Below are 22,853 nucleotides of genomic sequence, written 5' to 3' on the forward strand. Positions count from 1 at the left end.
ATATTATAGTGTAGCGAGCCTTGTATCTTATATACTATAAGATCTAAAATAACATTTTTATTTTTTAAGTATACCTATGAAAAAATAATAATTTATCTATATTTCTCTGCTATATTGTATTACTATATTATATGTTATATTCCTTAACCCTCATTGTAAATAAAATGTTTCGTTCTTTTTTTAAATATCGGAGGACCATGGAAAATAGATGATTTTTTAATAAACAGTACTTAATTATTTTTAAGTTAATACAAATTTGTTTGCATATTTTATAAGTCAATTAAATGTATACAATTAATTTTATTCTATTAAAATTGCTACCTTGTTCATAATACAATTTAATTATGCAAGACTGTTCATAAAGTTATGGTGAACACTTTCCCGGACTTTTCTTCACTAATGTGTTCATCACCCTTTGCACAATGTTGGGGCTCCATATTGTCCAAGGTTGGGAGAGGCAGATGGTTTGAAGAAGCCATGTCATTCCTCCTAATGGCATTAAATTGGTTAGTAAAATATCCAAATAAAATTGTTTTAACTTAAAAAATAACCGAATACAAGTTTAAAAAAATCATCCATTAAATATGTTAGACTGTATAATATACCATGGAATGGCCATTGTTTGGTAACGTATATGAGTAAAGCTAATTTTTAATTTAACATATTTTATTTTGAAAATATACAAACATAATAATATATAAGTTTATATTTATAATGTTATTATTTAGCTGTGTGAAATAATACGTTTTTAAAAGCAATCGATCGGGATATTGAGATTAATGTAATTGAATTAATTTTAATTATAAACAGCTCTAACCCCGAGGTCATACAACGAATTGTTTATTTTTCAGCGTCAATTGACTATAATCATGTCATATATTTTTATCTTTAATAATCAATAAATAAAGCTTAATGTGACTATTTTAAATATAATATTTATATATGGCAAGTCTTATACATATTGTGAGAAATAATATAATTATATGTAATTGTGTGTGTAATTAATTTTTAAATCTATATTTTATCTTAATTAAATAATGAATTGTAATGATTTATTCCAACAAATTTTTTTTTTGTCTACACTATTACAGTATAATATTGTAATCAGCACATAAGATATATAAAATATAATATGTTTTGAGATTTAATATGACATCTCATTTATCAAAAATATTTTTTATCAGCGTATTATTTTGTCGGAATTCATTATTTGTTTCAAATTATTTAATTATGTACCATTAATTTTAGTTTAAAATTAAAATTTGATAAGACTATTATGAAAAAAATTGAAGTGTATTTATAACGAATAATGGTAAATCAATTTATTAATAATACATTTTTTTTTTTGATTTCTAAGAATTTTTTCTGTAACTTATATAATTTAATAACCATATATAATAATAATCATATGATTTTCATTGATACGAAGTAAATATATTTAAACCTTATAATTGAATTAAATATGAGTATACAATATGTATGTCTATACCTACATAGTATAACTTTATCATTATTAAAACTCATAAAATTAAATGAAACCTTTTTATTGTTAAAGTAATATAATATTATGATACATTTCATATATTATAATATACACTGTAAATATTATTGAAATTAAACTAAAATAATGTTATTATTGAAATATATGCGTTAAAAAATATATCTTTAGGTGTACAATCTTAGGATTATCCTAAAGAACCAGTTTATAATATAATATTATCATTACTATTATTAATATACGAGTGCGCCAAAACGACACCAGGGAAGTAACATAATATACAAGCGTAAACAATCATTATGCTGTAATTTTTTAACAAGTGGCGGCATTCTTTTATACCTGTAAATATATATATAATATTTATGTATATATACACTACGATAGAGCAGGCATAGCCGGCAGTCAGTTTCCAGCAGAACACCATTCGTTTTAGTCTAGCGGATGAAATGGTTGTGTGCGATTATTTATATTTTATCGTGTTTTTTACGTAATTGCTTAATTTATTACAATCGTTTTTATCAATATCCTTAAACTGTACAATTCCATTTTAAGTGTAATGTGTTATTTAATGATTGGAGGTTAAGACAGGTAACATGCGGTGTAATAACTGTAAGTTACAAAAAGATTAATGCAAAATAATCATATCAATGTAGATTTAAAATACATTTGATAGTCATGAAACTAGACGTTTAACAAATAATGAAGTTATTATTTGAATTATTTTTGCTATTATGGATATTTCAACCGTTAAAAAGTGTCAAGGTAATTGTTTATAACATATTTATTTTAATTTTTAATTGCGTTCTAAGTATTTAATATATTATAATATGTGTAATAGGTATATTATAATATATAAGCGGATTATTAATGCATGCACCTAGTCATAATTAAATTTAAATAATTGTATTTAGTTAATAACATTTAATATAATACATCTTGATTTAAATGTTAGCAGATTTATTGATAAGGAAATGCATTTTATGTTATCTTATTGAAATACTTTTTTCGTTTCACCAAGTCTTATTTTAGTACCTTCACTATCCTCAATTTTATAACGGAATGACCGCCATAATAAAAACAAGATAATAAATGCTATTATGTATGAATAATATATATTCGAATATCACATAAAAAAAATTAAACTGGTAGTTTAAGAAAATTATTTCATCCGCGTACTAAAAATAATGGTAATATGCTGCTGTATGAGTTCACAATGCACAATTTGTGAATCATCCCGTGCGTATGTTTGTAGGAGAGATACCTAATAGAAGTTATAAGTTATAAATAACAAAAATGTAAAATTTGGTTTGTAAAACAAACTATGGTCTCAAATACATTTTAATGTGTCCTGCGCAAATGTAAAAATTAATAAGGTTCCGTTTTTTAAGTAATTTGTTTAGAAATAGTGATAACCATATTATTAAAATAAAATATAATCTAGTGTAGAAATATATATCATTTGAAAATTGAAATAAAATCTTTTTATTAAATAGATGATGAAAACACAATGTAAAATATATATATATATTTTTTAATAAGTGTTTTAAATGTATTTATACATATTTAATAGGTTCTTGGACATTATTGCTATGTACCATATTCCGTTTCACGAATTAAAGAGTAAAGTATATTTATTGGTTAAGTACACAGTCTACGATAGGCAACTCCAAATTTACGTTTATACTAATAGATAATTGACATATTAATGGTTCAATTACCGTGCTCATACAGATCATGTGTGTTGGCCATTGCATGACAAGGCCATTGTTAAAATACAAATAGTTTTTCAATTATGTTATTTATCGGAGTTCAGTGTTCAGCTGTAAGATTTTCTTGATTTTTGATTCGGATCTGCAAAAAATGATTGAGTAATTCCTCAACAATGGTCCGAAAGCCTTAAGAGTACTGTGAAGTGTTGCATTGTCTTAACTTAAAAGTTTTTCCTGTGTATAAAGTATATTATTACATTTTAAAATCATTCGCTCCAATGTTCGTATTCATAATTTCGTCAGACATTTCTGCATCGATTAACAAACATAATTGATCTGAATAAGATTTTTCCTCTTTATCGTATATTCATTACATTTAGGTATTATAATATCTGTTATACGCATGGAGCGCAACGGACCACAGACGATGCGTTCCCGTGAAGGAAAATCGTATATACGTTCTCAATATTATCAGTGGCAAGAACCGAATGATTATCTTACTTGGAAACCAGACGCGAGGAAAGTAACGATTCGGTAATAACTTTAAAAATTGCCTTCTTATATAGGTACTATGTACATTGTACACCTTTTACTTTCAAGGCACATCCTGTCCCAGGTCCACTAGACCATTGTTTTTGCAATCCATTTGCCAGAACGGAGAGTACTCCACTATTTCTCTTTATACCAAATTTAGCCATATGTAATATGTAGGTAACTGGTACTGCTTGGGACCTAACTAACTATTTTACACACAACAGGAAAAAAAATTCATAAAAACGATTCGTTATCAGTTTGATAAAAACGAAATTGTTACAATGATGAGAAAAGCCCATTAGTGTACGAATGTTTGTATTATAGAGGCAGCGCTTATTTCCCGATAACCTTGCCCATTCGGGACACGTTTGATTTGCACGCATCAGTGACACACTTTATAGTGAATAATAAAAAAAATATATATATAATTTCATGTAGGTATCCAAATATCAAATATGAATATATGATTGTACATAATATCACATTGTTTGAGCTAGTGTGTTTTTTATTTAATTTTTTTTTTAGTCTGTTTAGATAATAGTGTAAAATTCCTACTATTGTCAGCGACTGTTATAAAATCGAACTAATCCTGTTGTCCAGGTTGATAACCTTAAATATTTCAAAATTATTTTTCAAGGAGAAATAACAACACCTATTAAAAATCATTTTTCGATTATAAGATAAAAATTAATTATTTACTTCTTGTGAGCCCTTATGTAAAATAAATTGGTTCAAAAAAAAATATTGAATACTTAATTTTATAAGAAGGGTGTTTTTAATTGCTTTCAACTTGTTTAAGTTTATTTAAAACTAATTATTTGTTACCTATAACATTATTCTCATATGATTTATGAAAATTTAAAAATTTAATAGATGGATAGGTACCTATAATTGATTTGTTATTATTATTTAATTAAGTAGTATAATATGAATATCAGAATATGGTTAACCAACGTAAAGTCGTTTAAGTCAATCTTAATTTTAAGATAATGTCTAAAATAACTCAAGTAAATATTTAGTTTAGTAATGTAATATATTTTACGATTTCGTCACGTTTTCAGAATATCTCAGTAGCTTTGATATAAATAGTAGATATGCTGTCATATTTATTTTATAGGCTAAAAAATTAACTATCCGAAAAGGATGGATTACTATTTTTATATTTCATATTTTGCCTGGTAAAGTTTAGCTTATATTAGGGTATTTTTATTTTTTAACACTGTTAAAAAATTGTCGATGTGATTATTAAATAATCATTTTATAATGTACCTATTAATTTTAAATTTTTATGATAAATAACATGAAATATTATTTTATTGTTTAAAATTGTAATTATACACTTTTTGTATTAGTATAAAAATAAATACGTATTTTTTGCAATAATTATCTATTAAATTAATCTGAAAATGAATACCTTTGAGGCCTATGTTCTCGGAAACTACTGAACCGATCATTATGATTTATTTTTAAATTGAAGAGCTCATTTCGGAGAAAGTTTATGGCATTTGATCGATTACCTAACTTAATAAACAAAGGATTTATAAATTATTATAAATAACGGCCTGTTACGTAGATTTGGCAACATGGCAAGCATTCTAGATGTTTCCACAATCACTACAATTCGATCCTCCCTGACCACCCCTCGTTTCCGACGGCCGACGGTTATGCTTATGATACTTGGATTTAACAACCAATATGCGTGCACACCCTGGTGATGATTATAATGCCGAGCTTTTCTCACAACATCTTTTGAAAATTTGTGACGGAACTTTTCAGAATGATGAACATAGCATGATACACATAAATTATACATTTGTGATTTCGGTTCTTGATCAAAATAATTTAATCATCAAAGTTTATCCTGAAATGTCTCATCTTTCCAATAAATCTAATGAATGGCTCCGTGAACGTGCAATTTTGGTCCCTAAAAACGACACAATCAACATCATAAACGAAAAAGTTCTTTCCATTTTTTTTTTTTTCGTTAGGACGCCTGTTTGGCAGAATTTCTATTGGGGCACCCGTAGGTTTCTGGCATGCCCCAGAGCGGGGGATGGCGGCACTTTTTCTCCGGACACCATGACTTGCCCGGAGAAAAATGCCGCCCGATGGTCGAAGATCGAACCCGGTCCGGCTGAGCCACAGCCGACGCGTTAGACCACTCGGCCACCTCGTCCCCCAGTTCTATTCCAGTCAGTGAGTTCTTTCCATGTTCGAAGCTGATAAAAAAAAAAACTATATTTTTATAGATACACTTAATAATCACGATGAAGCTATAGATATCCCGACTGAATTTCTTAACCCATTAAATCCATCAGGTCTCCCACCACACAAACTTGATTTGGAACGAGATTAAAAATATTATCTTTCAAAAAAAACCTTATTAAAGCTGAAACTCTTACCGGCTTAGTGAGTGGTTAAATTGTATATATCCCAAGAATACCAGTGATAACATACGAGTATCCCTTCGAGTTTAAACGTGTCCAATTTCCTATTAAACTTTGTTTTGCTATATCAATTAATAAGGCCAAGGACAGACAATGGAAGTTGTAGGAATTGACATCAGTGATCCCTGCTTCTCTTATAGACAATTTTATGCTGTCTGCTACCGTGTAAGCTCAGAAAAAAACTTATACATGTCTGATGAAAAAACTAATAATATTGGTTAATCGGTAGTTATGTAGCATTTTTCCAAAATAATAAAAATTAATTTTTAAAAAACGTAGTTTTTTTTAAGTTTAGTATAATACGCGAGGTATGATTTTTATTAGTTATCACTGTTATCAGCCTATTTAAATTTAGATATTATGTTGTATTAACAGCTTTCTTCCATCGTTTTTAAAATTTTAATGCACATTCGTTAGCTAAATTTTTATATGCATCAGACAGAGAGAGAGCTGTCATCTGCACATTCGTATTAGCATTATCAAAATAAAAAAATTGACGAAAGAAAGCGGCTATCATTCACAGTATATAAATCACTATTTGTTCCCCGGACAACGCCGGATAATTCAACTATTTATTTATATGTATAAAAATATACTGGTAGCATAATAATTAAGGATTTTGTACTAATTGATTATATTAATCCAACGTTAGTGGAATAAGGTAAAAATGGCAAACTTGGTATAAATTTAATACTTTTGAGTTAATCATACACTTACGTACAAACAGCATGGGGTCCTAGGCAGATTGCCTACTTGATAATATTATACTTCTGTGAATCAGAATTTTTATTCCAGGTAACGGAAAGGTTAAAATAAGTTTTGAACATTATACACCGATTATTAAATAACGAATTGAACAAAGTTTGAGTCATATAGATTTAGTACATTCAACGGGCAACGGTCAACTAGTATTATTAGAAAAATTAGAATTTAATGTACAGAATTTTTTCTAATTCCTCGTTTTTAATTTGTTTCAGATTTTCGCATTTAATAGAGATCTAGAATTTAAAAAAACAAAATTATATTAGGTATTACCGATAAACGGTTCTTCCAATATTTATTGCACCTAACTATGAAATAATTATAAATTACATCTGAGTTGGAACGTAACACTATGATAATTTACATTCTACACTTATAATTATATATATATGTATGTATATAAACATTATATAAATCTATTGATAAACACATATCGATGTCAATAGATCGAATGGCGTTGACACTGGATTTCAGGAAAAAAGACAAAATTTAGTTATCAGATGACCAGATAAAACATTTCCATACCTATCACTAACTTTGAAGTCCTGTCATATAATTTCTATAGCATATCCAGTATAAGTTATGACATATTTGTCAAATTTTATTGTGTCTTATATAGATTAATACATTTACCTAATATATCTGATATGTATTTTATTTTTGATTTCATCGAAAAACTACGTAATATCTGCAGTGCTTTTATAATATCTATTAAATTTATTATTTATTCAAAGTAAAATTATCTAATCACAAGGATAAAACTGAGTGCCCAAAGTGACCACTCTAAGTTCTATGTGTTAACTATTGGCTATTATCGTGGAATAATATGATTTAACTATTACAGTATTAATTACATATGTATATAAGTTGTTTAATATTTATACACTATATCATTAAAATAATTTATGTACCTAAATTTAATAAGCTATATATATATAGGTATTTATTTTAAAATGTAGTTTAGAAGTGATGTTATGTAAATAAATAAATAATTTATGTTTGATTGCAATGATTGCATTGAGATAAACAGAGCGTACTAATTAAAATCAATGGTTACTATAATTTTTAAATATTGTAATTTAAACATCACCTATAGTGTGCGCATTAGTATGCTGTGCATAAAATGTATGCGAGTTAAGAATGATAAATGTACACAAACGATTATTTCAGTAAAATTATAATTTACAGAATAGTTTTAAAATGCTTTGTCTTTTATGCAGTGAAATAGTAATTATATGCCAATAACATTTGTTTGAACTGTAATTTTAAAAATAAATTAAGACTTGAAATGATTAATTATAAACCTATCAAGCATTAACTGTAATAAATAATATTATTTATTTGATAATTATTTTATTTAAATTTTGATTAACTTATATAACTATAATAATATAAAAAGATTCCTACTTGAATAGAATCTAATTGATAAGCGAACCTTTTTTTATGTAGACCTTATTTATAGGTTATTGATTAATGTAGGTACTATGTGATTCAATACTTAATAAATAATGCAAAATACAAATTATACCTCTTCTAACTCAACAATAACAGAATTTAAGCCGGGGAAGGTTATATTTTTATCGATCATTATATAGCTTAGCCTAGTACTATTAGCGGTTCATGTATTAACTTTTTTTTTAAACTATTATAAAAAGTTTAACTTAAATGTAATTAAGAAAAAATATTAATAGAACAAATGTGTAAGCTTAGTTACATATTAATAATATGTTATATAGAACGGTTGTTTGTATATCTTAATAATCACAGTGATTTATAATAATACTAATAATAATAATATCGCGGTATTTATCTATGAGTAGTTAGCCAGGATTTTGCTTACAATACATTTTTCAATATCGGTTCAGAGAACATTGAAAGCATTTTAATATTTTCCTACAATTTCATGGAGAGCTGCAGCCGTTTCTAGTTACCCCACTGGTCTTACGTGGCCCCACATATCTTTTATGGTTTACGATTATTAATTTTTTTTAAATAACTGATGAAGATAACTTCCGTTTAACAGTTTGCAACCTGAATTTATTGTTTGCATTGAAATTACTTATATTGAGTTTGATGGGAAATTTACGATACTTAACTATATTTGAAATCACTCGGGCTGTTATAGTTATATTTGGGTCATAGAATCTGTAGACATGTTTATATTATCCTACATCAATACAAAATATCTCATAATGTCAATAGTTATTTATTCGTTTGGCTACAGTGACATAAGCTTTACTTATTTTATATGAAACTTAATAAACCTATGTGTAGGTATTTATATTTACCTTGGTTACAACATTACGACGTTCAGCTTAATAAATGATAGTAATACGTATTTATAGCTCGTATTAAAAAATTTCTGCATACAGTAGGCATAAGCATAAATTAGTTCAATTTGGCGGGAAGGGGCTAAGCCCCCTAGCTCCCTGAGATTTGCACCTATGACAGTAGGTATAGAACACATTATTTTGATAAGTAGTTTTAATAATTTATTAAATGATTTTATTATGAAAAAAAAAGTGTTGTTAAAATATATTTGAGAGGTTTAGACATTACCTACAACTACCAAGCCTTAATTGCAATAATATACGCATGAAATCAAGTGGTTTAAGATACAACTATTGAAATTTGCACTCGTTTTATTGTATTTGAAAAATAAATTACATATTATATTACCTTAAATTATAAATCAATTATAAATTATAACAGCCTAAATAATATCTATTCGTATTTGAGTAGGCACTTCATTATTAGATAAACGCAGAGAAAATTAAAAATTAATGAAATAAAATATTATACATTCATTTTCCCAATTCTTCGAACTTTTGGTCTCATAAACCAACATTTTAAAAACAATTTTGGTGAAAAATTCGTGTTTAGTAACGTATAATTCATTATTCTTTTAGAATGGGTTCAGAATGTTTCTACGGTACCTAGCCTCATGATTGTCGTAAAAAGCAACTAAAACGAGGTTGCCTTAGGTTGGTGTTAAAAATATGTTTAGGAAGTATGTCAGGTTTAAAACTAAATTAAATATAATTCATTAATCTAGTTAACTTAATATTTTAATCAAATATTATTACGAGATATTATTTACTCAAATTTATTTATTTTGTTTAAAACGTTAATATAAATAAAAAGTTGTCAATCGATTAGCTTATTGTTCTTAAAATAAATCTTTTATATTTAATAACTATAAAAAAAAAAAATTTCTGACGCAATAATTTGTTTTTAGATAAACGAGACGAATCTAATTGAACATTTAACGCCATCAGAATGGAAACATTTTGTTGGACCCAATGCAAGTAAGTAACTACTATCGGTTATGCTTAAGTACCGCTCAGCAATTATTGTTGGAACATGTTTAGACTGGCGAAGTGCAAAAAAAGTGAATATGTATGAATTGTTATCAAAGTTGTTACAAAATATTTAAATCGGGGTGGAGGGAGGGGTTCACATATACCTACGTTTAAAATACTAAATGTTAATCGTTATGGTTCCGTGGGTTTCCGAAGAGGTCAATAACACGTGGACAGTATTATAATTGCTGTGTATTTACACGCTATAGATTTAGATAGGGTTTTCTCGTTAGTTGACAGCCTTATCTTACAGGAAAAAACTAATTACGAGTGAATGTCATATAATATTAACCTTTGTGTGGAAAATTTTTAAAATTAGATATAATTTGTATGAGGCACGTATTAAATACTATATTATGTATGTATAATATTATAATGTATATGTTATACATTATTACAGGTCAGCATTTTGGCGTAACTTACCTAAATTCAAATATTCCGAAAATCGGACTAGTCAATTTTACATCTAATCGATTGGGTCGTTATTTTCAATTAGACTTACAAAAAAATGACGATTTATTTGACGACAAATTTGTCATACTAAAAAGAAAAAATGGAAAATCAGAAATAATAGATAATCAATGGAATGATACGGGTTGTTATTACCATAGTTTTTCACCCCACGTTGCTGCACTCGACGTCTGCAACGGATTGGTAAATGTAACTGACATTTCAAAATAATTTTTTGTAATGTAGTCTTTATTTAGAGGGGCATTCTTAAATCAAACGAGGATGAGTTTTATGCCATAAGTCCATTACCGGAACGATTTCACGGATTGGATGAAACACCACACGTAATCGTCCGACTAGAAAACGCAGCCAAGCTAAAAGATTCCCTTGGTAAATTTATTGCCGTAAATGAATATAGTAAATTACCCAAAATTCGATCGAAAAGAGCTATTTGGTCACCATCTGAGTTGAATGTGGAAATAGCCATATTTGTAGATCAGGACCTTTATAGACTCATGGCCGTGAATTTTGAATCTAACACCGAAAAAGAAATTATTCGATTTGTTTTGGCTATGGTCAACGCTGTAAGTAAATAATTACTAAATTTCATGAAACAACTGATTACTTTTCCATGTCTTATTCCTATAGAATATTATTTACGATAAAATTAAATATCGTAATGTGTAAGCTGTATGACGAGAGTTTGACGATAATTTCACTTTGAGCTCACACTTAAGTATGTCAAATCCTCATAAATCATAATGCTATGTCTCGTTTAATTTTTATATTCAAAATTATTTAACATGCAATTTAATGCTTGAGAACAAATCATGATTATCTAATGACGGTTTTCAATGAACAATATTATAATAGCGGAAAAGCAATAAAGTAAAAAGTGTCAAATATATTTAAAAATCATATCAATAACATCGTCAAATCGTACGCATGAATAATAATGGAATCGTAACAGTTGTAGAATAATGGCCTAGTTGGATCAAATCAAAGTGTCAGAAAATATTAAAAAAATCCGGTTTTTGGGTCATTTAGGTTGATTTGTTGTATCACGACCCATCTCTAGGCCGTCAAATAAATTTCATTTTAAAAAGACTAGAGATTCTGCATTCAGATCCCGAAGGACTGATAAGGTCTAATGATATAGACAGATTTTTAAGCAATTTTTGTAAATGGCAACAGACGGAAAATCCACCTCAAGATTCGGACCCTCTGCATTGGGATCATGCCGTTATACTGACTGGCCTCGATTTGTTCGTGACCGGCAAAAATGGTAAAATCAGCAACCAAGTGGTAGGTGAGTAGTCAATATACTATATTGTTTAGCATACACACATTTTTGTTTGTAGATTTATACGATAGTTACCTTTAAATTATCTACTAACATATGATATAGGTCTTGCTCCAGTCGCTGGCATGTGTACGAAAACTAGCAGCTGTACTGTAAACGAAGGACGTCATTTTGAAAGCGTTTACGTTGTCGCTCACGAGATCGGCCATAAGTAAGAAATAAAAAGTCTATACATTTCAATATGATAGCAATTTTAAATGTTTACACTTAAAACATATAAATACAATTTATTTGTATAAGCATCGTGCCCATTGCATTAAATCTATTATATAATAATGAGCTACAGTAAACATTTTACCAATGTATTATTTTTCGATGCATTCAATGGAATAAGTTATTTTATTTTATTATTTTTCATTTTTATTAAAAATAAAAACAACTATATCCACTGCAACAAAAAAGACATAATGTCCATTTTTCTACGCTCTATTATAATATTATGTTGGTATCAGATGATCAACAAACTCGTGGGATAGTGTATAACAATTATTATGGAACTAAAATTTCAAGGGCACGACAACCAGTTTTATGTGAAGATTTACGATTATTTGGTCCGATAAATTGCTAATCGTGATTTATACAGATAAATAATCGATCCATCCGGTGTTTAATTAATTTATTCGTTGTGTAGTTTGGGAATGCGGCATGATGGAACTTCGTCGGACAACAATTGTGATCCGACAAGTTACTTGATGTCACCGACCCTGGGAAGTGGTAAAATTACATGGTCCACGTGCAGCCATGAGTACCTGGAGAAGTTTTTACAGTAAGAGTTTCACATTTTTTTATCTTTGAACTATTTTTTTCTCACTTTTTAATATTTAATTTGAATCGGGATACTCACAATATGGCATAATAATAAATAAATCTTTAAGTTAATGTTTATGTGTTATTTTTGATATTTGGATTGATTAAATTTTCTCTATAATATTTTTTCTTATAATTTAGACAGAATAATTGTTAAATTTGAAACTAAAAAGTTTTGTAATTATTAAAACTATCAAATTGTACAAATCAGCTAATCAAACATTTTTATCTCATTTTTAGTTCATTATTTTTTCAAAAAAAGTAACATAATAGGTAGAAAATTATTTTTTAAAGAGCATACTCCAGTATTGGAAACTGATTTTCATATGTGAAACTTTCAAGTACCTAGTAATTATATAATAGGTAACTGATAAAGTTATGTAATTATACGTTATGTTTATGACTTGAAATTGCAATACATTGTTGACAAAATTTAAACCTCCTAGTATTTAGAAAATTTTATCATAACAGGTCATTAATTTATTCGTATTTATTAAGTTGGGTTTTTGCACAGTAAATTTTTTAATGTGAATTATAATCATTATTTGGAACAAAAAAATTTACTCATGTGATCCATTTCCCTTAAAAATTTCAAAAACAATATAATATTATATTCCAGTCTATTGTTTTTATGTTATGTTATAATTTTATACTCTGTACTTAATAACTTAATACGTGCTTAGAAGCTCGCAAGCAGGGTGCTTATTTGACGACAGTGGTACTTCTGGATACATGGACCATAAGCAACATGGTCGTTTACCTGGCGAGCGGTTCGACGCACATGAACAGTGTTTGCTTAAATATGGCCGAGGAAGTATACACGCCACTAGTCAAGATATTAGTGAGGTTTGTCGTGATTTGCATTGTCAACGAGACCGATATACATGGACTTCACATCCTGCGTTGGAAGGAACACTGTGTGGTCCAAATAAAGTAAGATTTTATGTTTAGTTTTAGTATATATATATATATATATATTAATATATTGTATAGTGTCAAAAAATCAAGTACAATAGTTTTACCCTAAAAGTACGAAGAATATAAATCTTTTATTCATTAGTTTCAATATTGTTCTGTTAGTTTTGATATTAAAGTTAATTGACCTATTATCAAATTTTTAAGGTACCAATAATTATTTGTGGTTAAGCGTTGGCTTTTATTTGAAATATTCCTAAAAAAAAATGCTCATATCTTGATGGAAAATAAAAATATCAAATGAAAACCGACACTTGATCACAACTAAACCTTAACCTAAAAATTTGAAAGTAATAATAATAATAATAATAATAATTAGTATTTAGTTGTCAATTCACTTAATATTGACTGTAACAGAACGCTATTGAAACTAGTGAACGAATATTTATTGAGTCCTACCTTTGAGACAACAAACGCAGATTCTTTTTAAAACATTTATTATTATTTACATATGAATATAATTTTCAAGATGTAATATGAACAATGATTATAATATGTATATCAAAAATAAAAATACCTTTGAACTTATTGTACCTGGATTACTCAAATTTGAGTTTAAAAAAAAAAAAAAATGGATTGCTCAATTTCTTTTGTTTACCGCTTCTTAAAAATTGAAACTAATTAAATTCAAATCATTCAAAATAATGTTTTAATTTATAAATTAATCATATTCTTATTATTTTTTCCCATTCATAGCTATATTATATAAGATGGGTTGATTATTATTAAATATTGTAATAAATAATTATCAATTATAATTTTAGTGGTGTAGAAGTGGTCGGTGTGTACATAAGGGCTTGTCTGCTCTTCAAGCTGGATTTGCACCCCATCAAAGTATCGATGGTGGATGGAGTGATTGGCAACCGTACTCAGACTGTGCTTCATCGTGTTTGCTGGGCGATAAAAATGATCTGAATAGCGGTAGTACGGGCATTATGACCTCGTTAAGAAGGTGTAACAATCCCAGGTAAATTTTATTTAGATTTTAGAGCCTACTAAATAGTAAATTTAGTGATATTTCAAATACTTTAATACTAACAATATAGTTTAATACTTTTTAAGTAAATACAAATATTTTTAAAATCATAATTTATTACTATTATGTGAATTTATTTAGTTTATGCAATGTACTGGAAAATGAATAGTTCTGCCATTAATAATATTCTCGATAAATTTTTTACTAAGCAATACTCTATTCAAACAAGATTCTTCTTAATTTTGTTTATGAACATTCACATTTTGTAAAATATACTGCGACATTAATGTTAACGCTGCATAAATTATTGCGAGCATGTGCCAAAAACAATAACTGTGTAAAGGAAAGCTGCCCAAATGTTTTCTCACTCAGGAATACAGGGTTATGATCATTACTATATATCTGAAACAATAATGTGAACAAAGAAATTCTTATAAAAGGAACAAAGAGGCGCAGTTATACTTTTGATAACTATTTCAATTTGTTGTTATTCGTATTTCAATTCTTAGCATTTAATAATACATTTGTGTAAACAATTCACGTACTTATGTACCTAAAGATTTATTTGTGTGTAGCTTAAATTAGCATAATTAACGATTAGTCAAAACAAAAGCAATCCTAAGTTTAAAATATATATAATACAGTAAATTAAATTATGCTTATACATAAAATGTAAATATTATTTTAAGAAATTAAGATAATAAAGTATAACATAGTATAATTTTATCATTAAATACTTTTATTTTTTAAATTTATTTTTAAGATAATATATGTAGTATATATTATTTTATTATCTTTTAGGCCAGAAAACAGCGGTAAGATATGTTCAGGTGGTGATCAGAAGTATAAGTCATGTTTAACAGAACAAGTAAGTGGTGTTTAAAATAAAACTTTTAAAATAATTGATCAGCAATTAATCTATTAATATTTTTAGTGTGCAAATGCACCACAGCTTACTCTAAAAGACTTTGCAAACGAGATTTGTTTAAGAGCTAAAGAATACGACGCGGAGCTCTTGGGAACTGGTTATCAAAAAATTAGTTCGGATCGTATGTGCAAATTTACTACAAAAAATACTATTTCTACTAGATTTACTACCCCGTACTATTCGTCCATGTTTTATTACATTTAAATAATGATGTTTATGTATTTATTTTAGCCAAAGATGCGTGTACTGTTTGGTGTCATAAAGAAAAAGGTGGTACCAAAAGTCGGGGTTGGTCTTTTCCTGATGGTACAACATGCAAAATAAATAAGGATAAGGAATCCACTTATTGCATCGGTGGTTATTGTAAGGTAAATTATCAATACAATAATTAACTATCCAAATATCCAATAGCTACAGATTTACACAATAAATATTAATTTATAATTGTCATTATTATTCACTGTAATTGAATTACAATTACAAGTATAACTAGAATTATTATAAATTATTGAAAATTTTATTAAAAAATAAAGACGATATTTTGAAAACGTGTCGCATTATGTCACATCAGGGGACTGACCTGCAACTACGACCCAAAGGTTAAACCTGGCCTGTGATAATTTATCAATCGGTCCGCCAAAGTATAAATTATTAAAATATGGTAATATTGAAGATTTATTTGTGTTTAGTAACCAAACAAAATTATAATGATAGGTATATAGGATATAGGTGTATTAGGTTTTTTATTGTTAATATAATTTGATTTTCTAAAATATAATAAAAAATAATTTATTATTATTTAAATGCCATTCTTTTTTTTATGTTAAAATATGCTGCTACATGGACCCCCATCACTCTCATTGAAAATTGTAATATATATGTTACAGGAAAAGTAGACTTTCGGGCAATGTAAACATTGCCCGGGCTATGTACCTATATTATTTTGCCCCGTTTTTTTGGCAATGCATTAAAATCTTATTTTGGTCGGGCAGGGTTATACTTTGACCGATCCAAGTACACATTGCCCATATCAAATTGGACATTGTAACTTGAGCTATTAACTTATTAGCGTACATTGTTTTTTAAAAACCTAAAATTAATTTATAGACTATGAGTATGGTGTTTATACTTTATAATTTTTATAATCTATTGTATTTCATGAGGTTTTTATTTTTTAAAAATGAACAGTATTTACTTATCTAGTAATTACCTAATAAATAATAATTAATATCTGAAAATAATGAATTAATATTATTTAATTAAGCTTTGCAAACAAATATAATTTTGTGTGTGTGTGTATGTTTGGAATAAGGTATTACACCTCTCACTATATGTTTAATAAATAAACAAAAAATATTTTAAAAATAGAAAATCTTTAACTTTAATTTTTTCTACATTGCCCATCATTATCGGACAGTACCATAATGCTCGGGAAAAGTAAACATTGCCCAAAAGTCTATTTTTCCCGTAACATATACAATATAAATAGGTTATTTTTAAATTAAGTATACAAATATAATTATTGGTTTTTTCATACATGTATATGAATTTTTTAATATTATTTCATATATTAATTTATGTATAGTGATATTTATTGATGACTCTCTCCGTCTCCACCCCCTTAAAGAAAGAAATACGCCTTTAAATGCAGGTATGAATACATTTTCGATCAATGGTTAAATAATTGATAATTTAATGAAACAATATTTTGTTGATTTGACAAAACTAAAATTTATTTTTATAAAATTATTGATAAAATTAAAAAATAATTTAATTGATAAACAAAAATATAATATGACGAAGTATTATTTAAAACAACAAAATTAATTGTTGGTTGAATCAACTATTAAATTAACAGGGGAAAATGTTTTTATACCAACAAAATATGAATTGTTATAATAATAAACTTCTTGTTGGCCCTGTCATTGTTTTGTTGATTTAACCTCGATTTTTTATTATTTTAACTGCGATATTTCTTTCAGTGTTACATTTTCAGCTTAGTGCTTAATATAATAGGTAATTAATCGTGATTATGATTTTTAATATTGAACGATTTAATTATTAAATATCAACAAATAGATAAAAACTTTCAAATTAAATCGTTATTATTTTTCATCATAGTTGTATATTATTGCTATTTTATCATTATATTTCAGTGTATCACATTATATTATTTTAGGTAGTCATATTTCTATAAACAGTTACTGTCTGCCTAGATCTATATATGTATATCACTTGATTGAAACTTCATGAATGTTTCAATGATTTTGTTTATAATTTTTTTGTCAAAAGGAATTCGTGTGCGATAAATCATCTACACCGGAAACACTGTATATAGAGCAGGCAAAAAGCTGCGAAGTAAACGAACCGTCTACAAATCGGTTGAGATCGCCTTCTCAGCCGTTGCCTCTTTTACCCGCAGAATCCAGTGCCGTAGAATGGAAATGGCAGCCACTATCCGTATGTCACTATAGTTGTATGGTCCCAGGCGTTGGCCTTAAGTTAGTTGAAGGTAAAACTTGTAAAACGTGCGAGCCAGTTATGAGCATAAAGATTTGTCGTCCACCAAAAGAAGCAAGTATACATTTTTGATATTATTAGTTCTCATTTACCATAAATTTGTATATGATTAAGACTCACAAGAAAAGAAACTTATGGTAATACAGATTACCTATAATATGTTTACCTACATTCTGTCCAATACAATATTATAATAAGCTGTGGATCTCAATAACCGAATAGCGTTTTTTAAAATCAAATCAAATATGTTTATTGAACGTTAAATAATAAATTTTTTAAAAATACTAGCAAAATAATTTCAAGTTATTCGTCTTCGGTTTGTCAGATAACCAATATTTCTATGTGTAATTATTAAAATTAATGATAAAAAATATAATTGAAATAACTACATTTTCCACGTTTCTTAAAATAAATCGTATCCTTGATGAGACTTCCTTGGGTAAAAAATTGAGTTGAAAATATAATCTCTTTAAAAATTTAGATTTCTAAGTGTGGGATATGAAATTTAATTTTTACTTCTATATATTCTTCAAAAAACCCTTTAATTTAATAAAATTGTGAAACCAAAATATTTATTTATTTGCTCAAGTTCTAAAATAGTATTTATAAAAATATTATGAATTATAATGGATGTACCTACCTATCCAAGTATATTGATATTTATGAATTAAAATAATATTTTGAAGATCATAATCGAATGAAATTTAAGTATAAATATTCAAGTTTTCATAATTAACTTCGATATATAAAATGATATGTGTATCAGAATCTATTATTAATTTTAGTTTAAGTGAACAATAAAAACATTGAGTTTTAAAAAATGAAATACAAAATATAAGATAAATATTTTAACATATTATATCATTTTTATTAAAATAGCAATGCAAAATGGGTTTGAAATCTGTAGTAGATTATGCAACATCAATTTGTTCTAAATATGGTCAAAAAGTGCAGAGACTTTCTGGTTTAGGAATGCAACTATCATCAGTGCCAGGTAACAAAGAATTACTTAAAAGCTAATTTTTCAATAAATAATCAAATTTCTTTACACCTGAATAGAGGATATGGATAGACCATGTAGACTTGCATGTCAAGATCAAACAGTTCAGCACAGATTTTATATTGTTAACGGTGAAATCGGATGGTTTCCATTTGGTACTGATTGTGCTCGAGGAGATCCGGATCGACGGGCATTTTGTTTAAGTGGGAAATGTTTAGTGAGTACTCATAAAGACCATAAAATGAATATACAGTGAAATAGAAAAATTCAGATTTAATCGTATACTACGACTTCTACTTTATAAGATTATTTATATCTTGAAGGTAATTACTTTATTACTTTATAATTCTACCAGGATTGTACTAGCTAGCACGGAGGGCTAGTATTCCAGGATTATATAAAATCATAATATTTCGATTTGAATAATCAGCATATTCTATCAGATAAAAATTATTTATCATAACTATTTACAGTTTATCATAATATTTTAATAATTAAGGAAGTTGTAGCACTTCAAAATAAGTATTAAAAAAAAATATACTTAAAATACAGCAGAAAAAAACAATAACCTCTAAAAATATAAAAATACATTTGTGATATGGTGGAGCAGTTAACGTAAAACTATTGAATACTTTTAGAACATACTTCAAATGTATGCCTATACTATACGGTCTATATGTCATAATTTCTTATCCATGTTACCGTATCGTATTGATAAATTAAATATTACTAGATAAAATTAATTAGATCCCAGACATTATATGATATAAAAATAAATAGTGTCCTTCAAATTATTTAAAATACCTGGTAGATACTAGATATTACAAAATTTTAAAACAGAAATATTGATAACAAAATAACTCCGAAAACCAATTTCATTAAAAGAAAAAAAAATACAAATCAAGCAAAATTGAAGTATGTTTATTCATTCTACATATAGTATTAAAAATAATTAAAATTGGTCTAGATACATATTTATATAGAGATTTTATGTCTATAACATCCAAAATTCTAGTCATGTTTAAGAAAACGTAGTTTATGTTTATATTGTGTTATTCAGAAATATATGATATAATAATGAATAATGAATTCAACAAACAAAAAATATTTTGAGGAGTTATACAAATATCATACATTTCATATTTTTAATATAAAATAAGTAAATTATTTTAATTTCAACAGTAAGTTTTCATAATTAAATAAATTTCTTTTTAATAATTAGTTGTGTGATAACGTCAGATATCATAATAATTTTAAAATTTTGTAAAAAGATTTAACATGCTATAATTGTAAAAGTATTTTATTTTTTTTCAAAATTAATTTACTATCTTGGCATCATAATTATCGTAGACTAAGTTATAATCAGTTATAGTTTATTTGATATCAAATTATGAAAACCGATTTTATAAATTGCAATTTATCGTAGTACTTAACGGTGTTGTACTGATTTTTGTGCATGTTTAAATTTTTTAATAGGATTTTGGAGTGGATAACATGCCACTATCGGTGGAAGAAGTAACATCACATAATAATTTCAGTTCAAATAATCGTATAAAAAGAAGTCCGTCAGTGCAGGATAGCGATTATACAGTGGAACGGATCATACAACATTTCTTTAATATAAACAAAGGTATGCTTTGCTTTTTACCTACCGTAGACACGCGTTTTTTATTTATACGTTAATCAAACCCTGTTATCTTTATACATATTTTAGTTTAGAATGAATCGTTCAATGTACATAATGTAATATAGTTTTATTATTTATTGCAGATAAGAAAAAATCAACTATAGATCGTGACATAATATCGCTAGACCTTGAAAATCCTATAGAAATCCATATTACGTGATTATAAAATGATGTAATGACTATACATTTAGTTATTCTGTCGAAAATATAAAAATGTGCGATCAATCAATTTATGTGTTAACCGTTATTGTTTTTTTTAACCCTTAACGGCGTTTTATATAGGCAATTTTAGTACATGAATGCGTACGTGCAAGATAATGATAATACGTACGTATGCCCATAATTTAATGTATTATAATTACAATTAGTATTAAATTATAATATATTTATAACTAAATGGAATAGAATTATTAAAAAAAAAAAGTATAGGTATTATTGTTTTATCAATAATATGTACATATTATATTCCTACATTTTATTTTATTCAAGCTATAATGATAAAATAATATTTTTTTAAAGTTGTACATAATCACATGTGCTCATGTATTGTAGATCAAAATATTTTATTCAAATAAATCATATATTTATACATTTAAATAATTTAAAAATCACTCAATAACAATAAATACATTGAACAGTATTGGATAAAATTTAGAAATAGGTAATAATAAATAATAATTAAACAACATGAGATAAAAAAAACAGTTATTAAATTGTATATAATAATTTTGGTAATGTAAGACCAAATCAATAGACAACAAGTAATTTTAAAAACAGTTCAAACTTTGTACAATACAGAATAATTTAAAAAATATAGATAAGAATGAAGTAAGGAAAACTTATTCAAATAATGTTTAAAATATAAGCCCATTTTTTAAGTAAAATAACAAATTTAAATATAACACAGTTATTTTAAAAAAAAAGAATGAATTAAGTTAAAATTGATGAAATAAGACTAAAAAGTTTTCATATTATCAATATAGGCAATAATAATAATGATAATAAAATAGCAATAATGTGTATCATATATTTAATTACTAAGAACAACCAAAATTAATACCTTGCAAAATTGTAAAAAATAATCACAGCTTCTGTTTTCTTCTTGAATCCTTGTTAGATTTATCACCACCGTCCACATTATCGGTAGTTGTCAGTTCTTTGTAACATATCTAAACAGAATATTGTGTTCATTATATTGATTGATATTTCTCAAATAATATATAATATTTTGAAATTATTGCATCTGTGATAAATTATGATCAATATTTTTAAACTATTACGATTAGATTTAGTACTTATACATTTATTTTCAAATAGAGAAATCCATTTTAATTTTTTTTTAATTTAATAAATTAAGGAAGATATGATAGTATATTCATAAATAATTAAATAATTATTTTACGTAACCTACAAATTTTTACTTATAACTGATTTGGTAGTGGTAGTTGAAATTAATTAAAAAGTAATCTATCTTCTTATATACGAGTATCTTAATATATATAAATCTCGTATATATGTATATATATATATATTAGAAGGATTTCTGTCTGTCTGTTTGTCCTTTATGCGTTCTTAAACGACTGATCCGACTGCAACGAAATTTGGTAGAGATATATATCAGACCTATGAGCAGAAGATAGGCTAAGTTAAAAAGTAATGGGCCCAACCCCGGGAGGTGCTCATGCAGGCATTTTGAGATTTACGATGGAAATGTTTGTTTATATATAAACGGTTTCTATTAGTGATGGTGGCTTATTAGGTATTATTGTACAATATATATCCCTGAATTATTGTCAACTGTACATTCCGTAGTCCGTAAAAAATTTTACCCTGTA

The 22,853-nt window shown here is 26.8% G+C and overlaps 2 protein-coding genes across 5 annotated transcripts in view; one reads left to right on the forward strand and one right to left on the reverse strand.

The window, feature by feature from the left end:
* The first annotated feature begins 1,904 nt into the window (after positions 1-1,904).
* Positions 1,905-21,247, forward strand: LOC107165133 (A disintegrin and metalloproteinase with thrombospondin motifs adt-1-like). Its single transcript, XM_089221248.1, has 17 exons — positions 1,905-2,260; positions 10,189-10,258; positions 10,713-10,966; positions 11,020-11,346; positions 11,810-12,071; positions 12,171-12,276; positions 12,757-12,891; positions 13,616-13,865; positions 14,672-14,874; positions 15,685-15,751; positions 15,818-15,932; positions 16,043-16,179; positions 18,104-18,385; positions 19,211-19,325; positions 19,391-19,548; positions 20,808-20,961; positions 21,102-21,247. The coding sequence occupies exons 1-17, from the start codon at positions 2,198-2,200 to the stop codon at positions 21,176-21,178; spliced, it is 2,775 nt and encodes a 924-aa protein (XP_089077374.1). The 5' UTR covers positions 1,905-2,197; the 3' UTR covers positions 21,179-21,247.
* A 315-nt stretch (positions 21,248-21,562) lies between these two features.
* Mctp (multiple C2 domain and transmembrane region protein) overlaps positions 21,563-22,853 on the reverse strand; it is a 67,520-nt gene continuing 66,229 nt past the window's right edge. For all 4 annotated transcript variants that reach the window (XM_089221245.1, XM_089221246.1, XM_089221244.1 and 1 more), the window contains one exon: positions 21,563-22,187. In XM_089221245.1, the coding sequence (XP_089077371.1) occupies positions 22,101-22,187 (87 nt within the window). In that variant the 3' untranslated portion in view covers positions 21,563-22,100. The remainder of the gene's footprint in view (positions 22,188-22,853) is intronic.

The sequence above is a fragment of the Diuraphis noxia genome, unplaced genomic scaffold, assembly GCF_037042655.1.
Source record: "Diuraphis noxia isolate RWA-SAM2 unplaced genomic scaffold, SU_Dnox_SAM2 contig0002, whole genome shotgun sequence".
Taxonomy (NCBI): Eukaryota; Metazoa; Arthropoda; class Insecta; order Hemiptera; family Aphididae; genus Diuraphis; species Diuraphis noxia.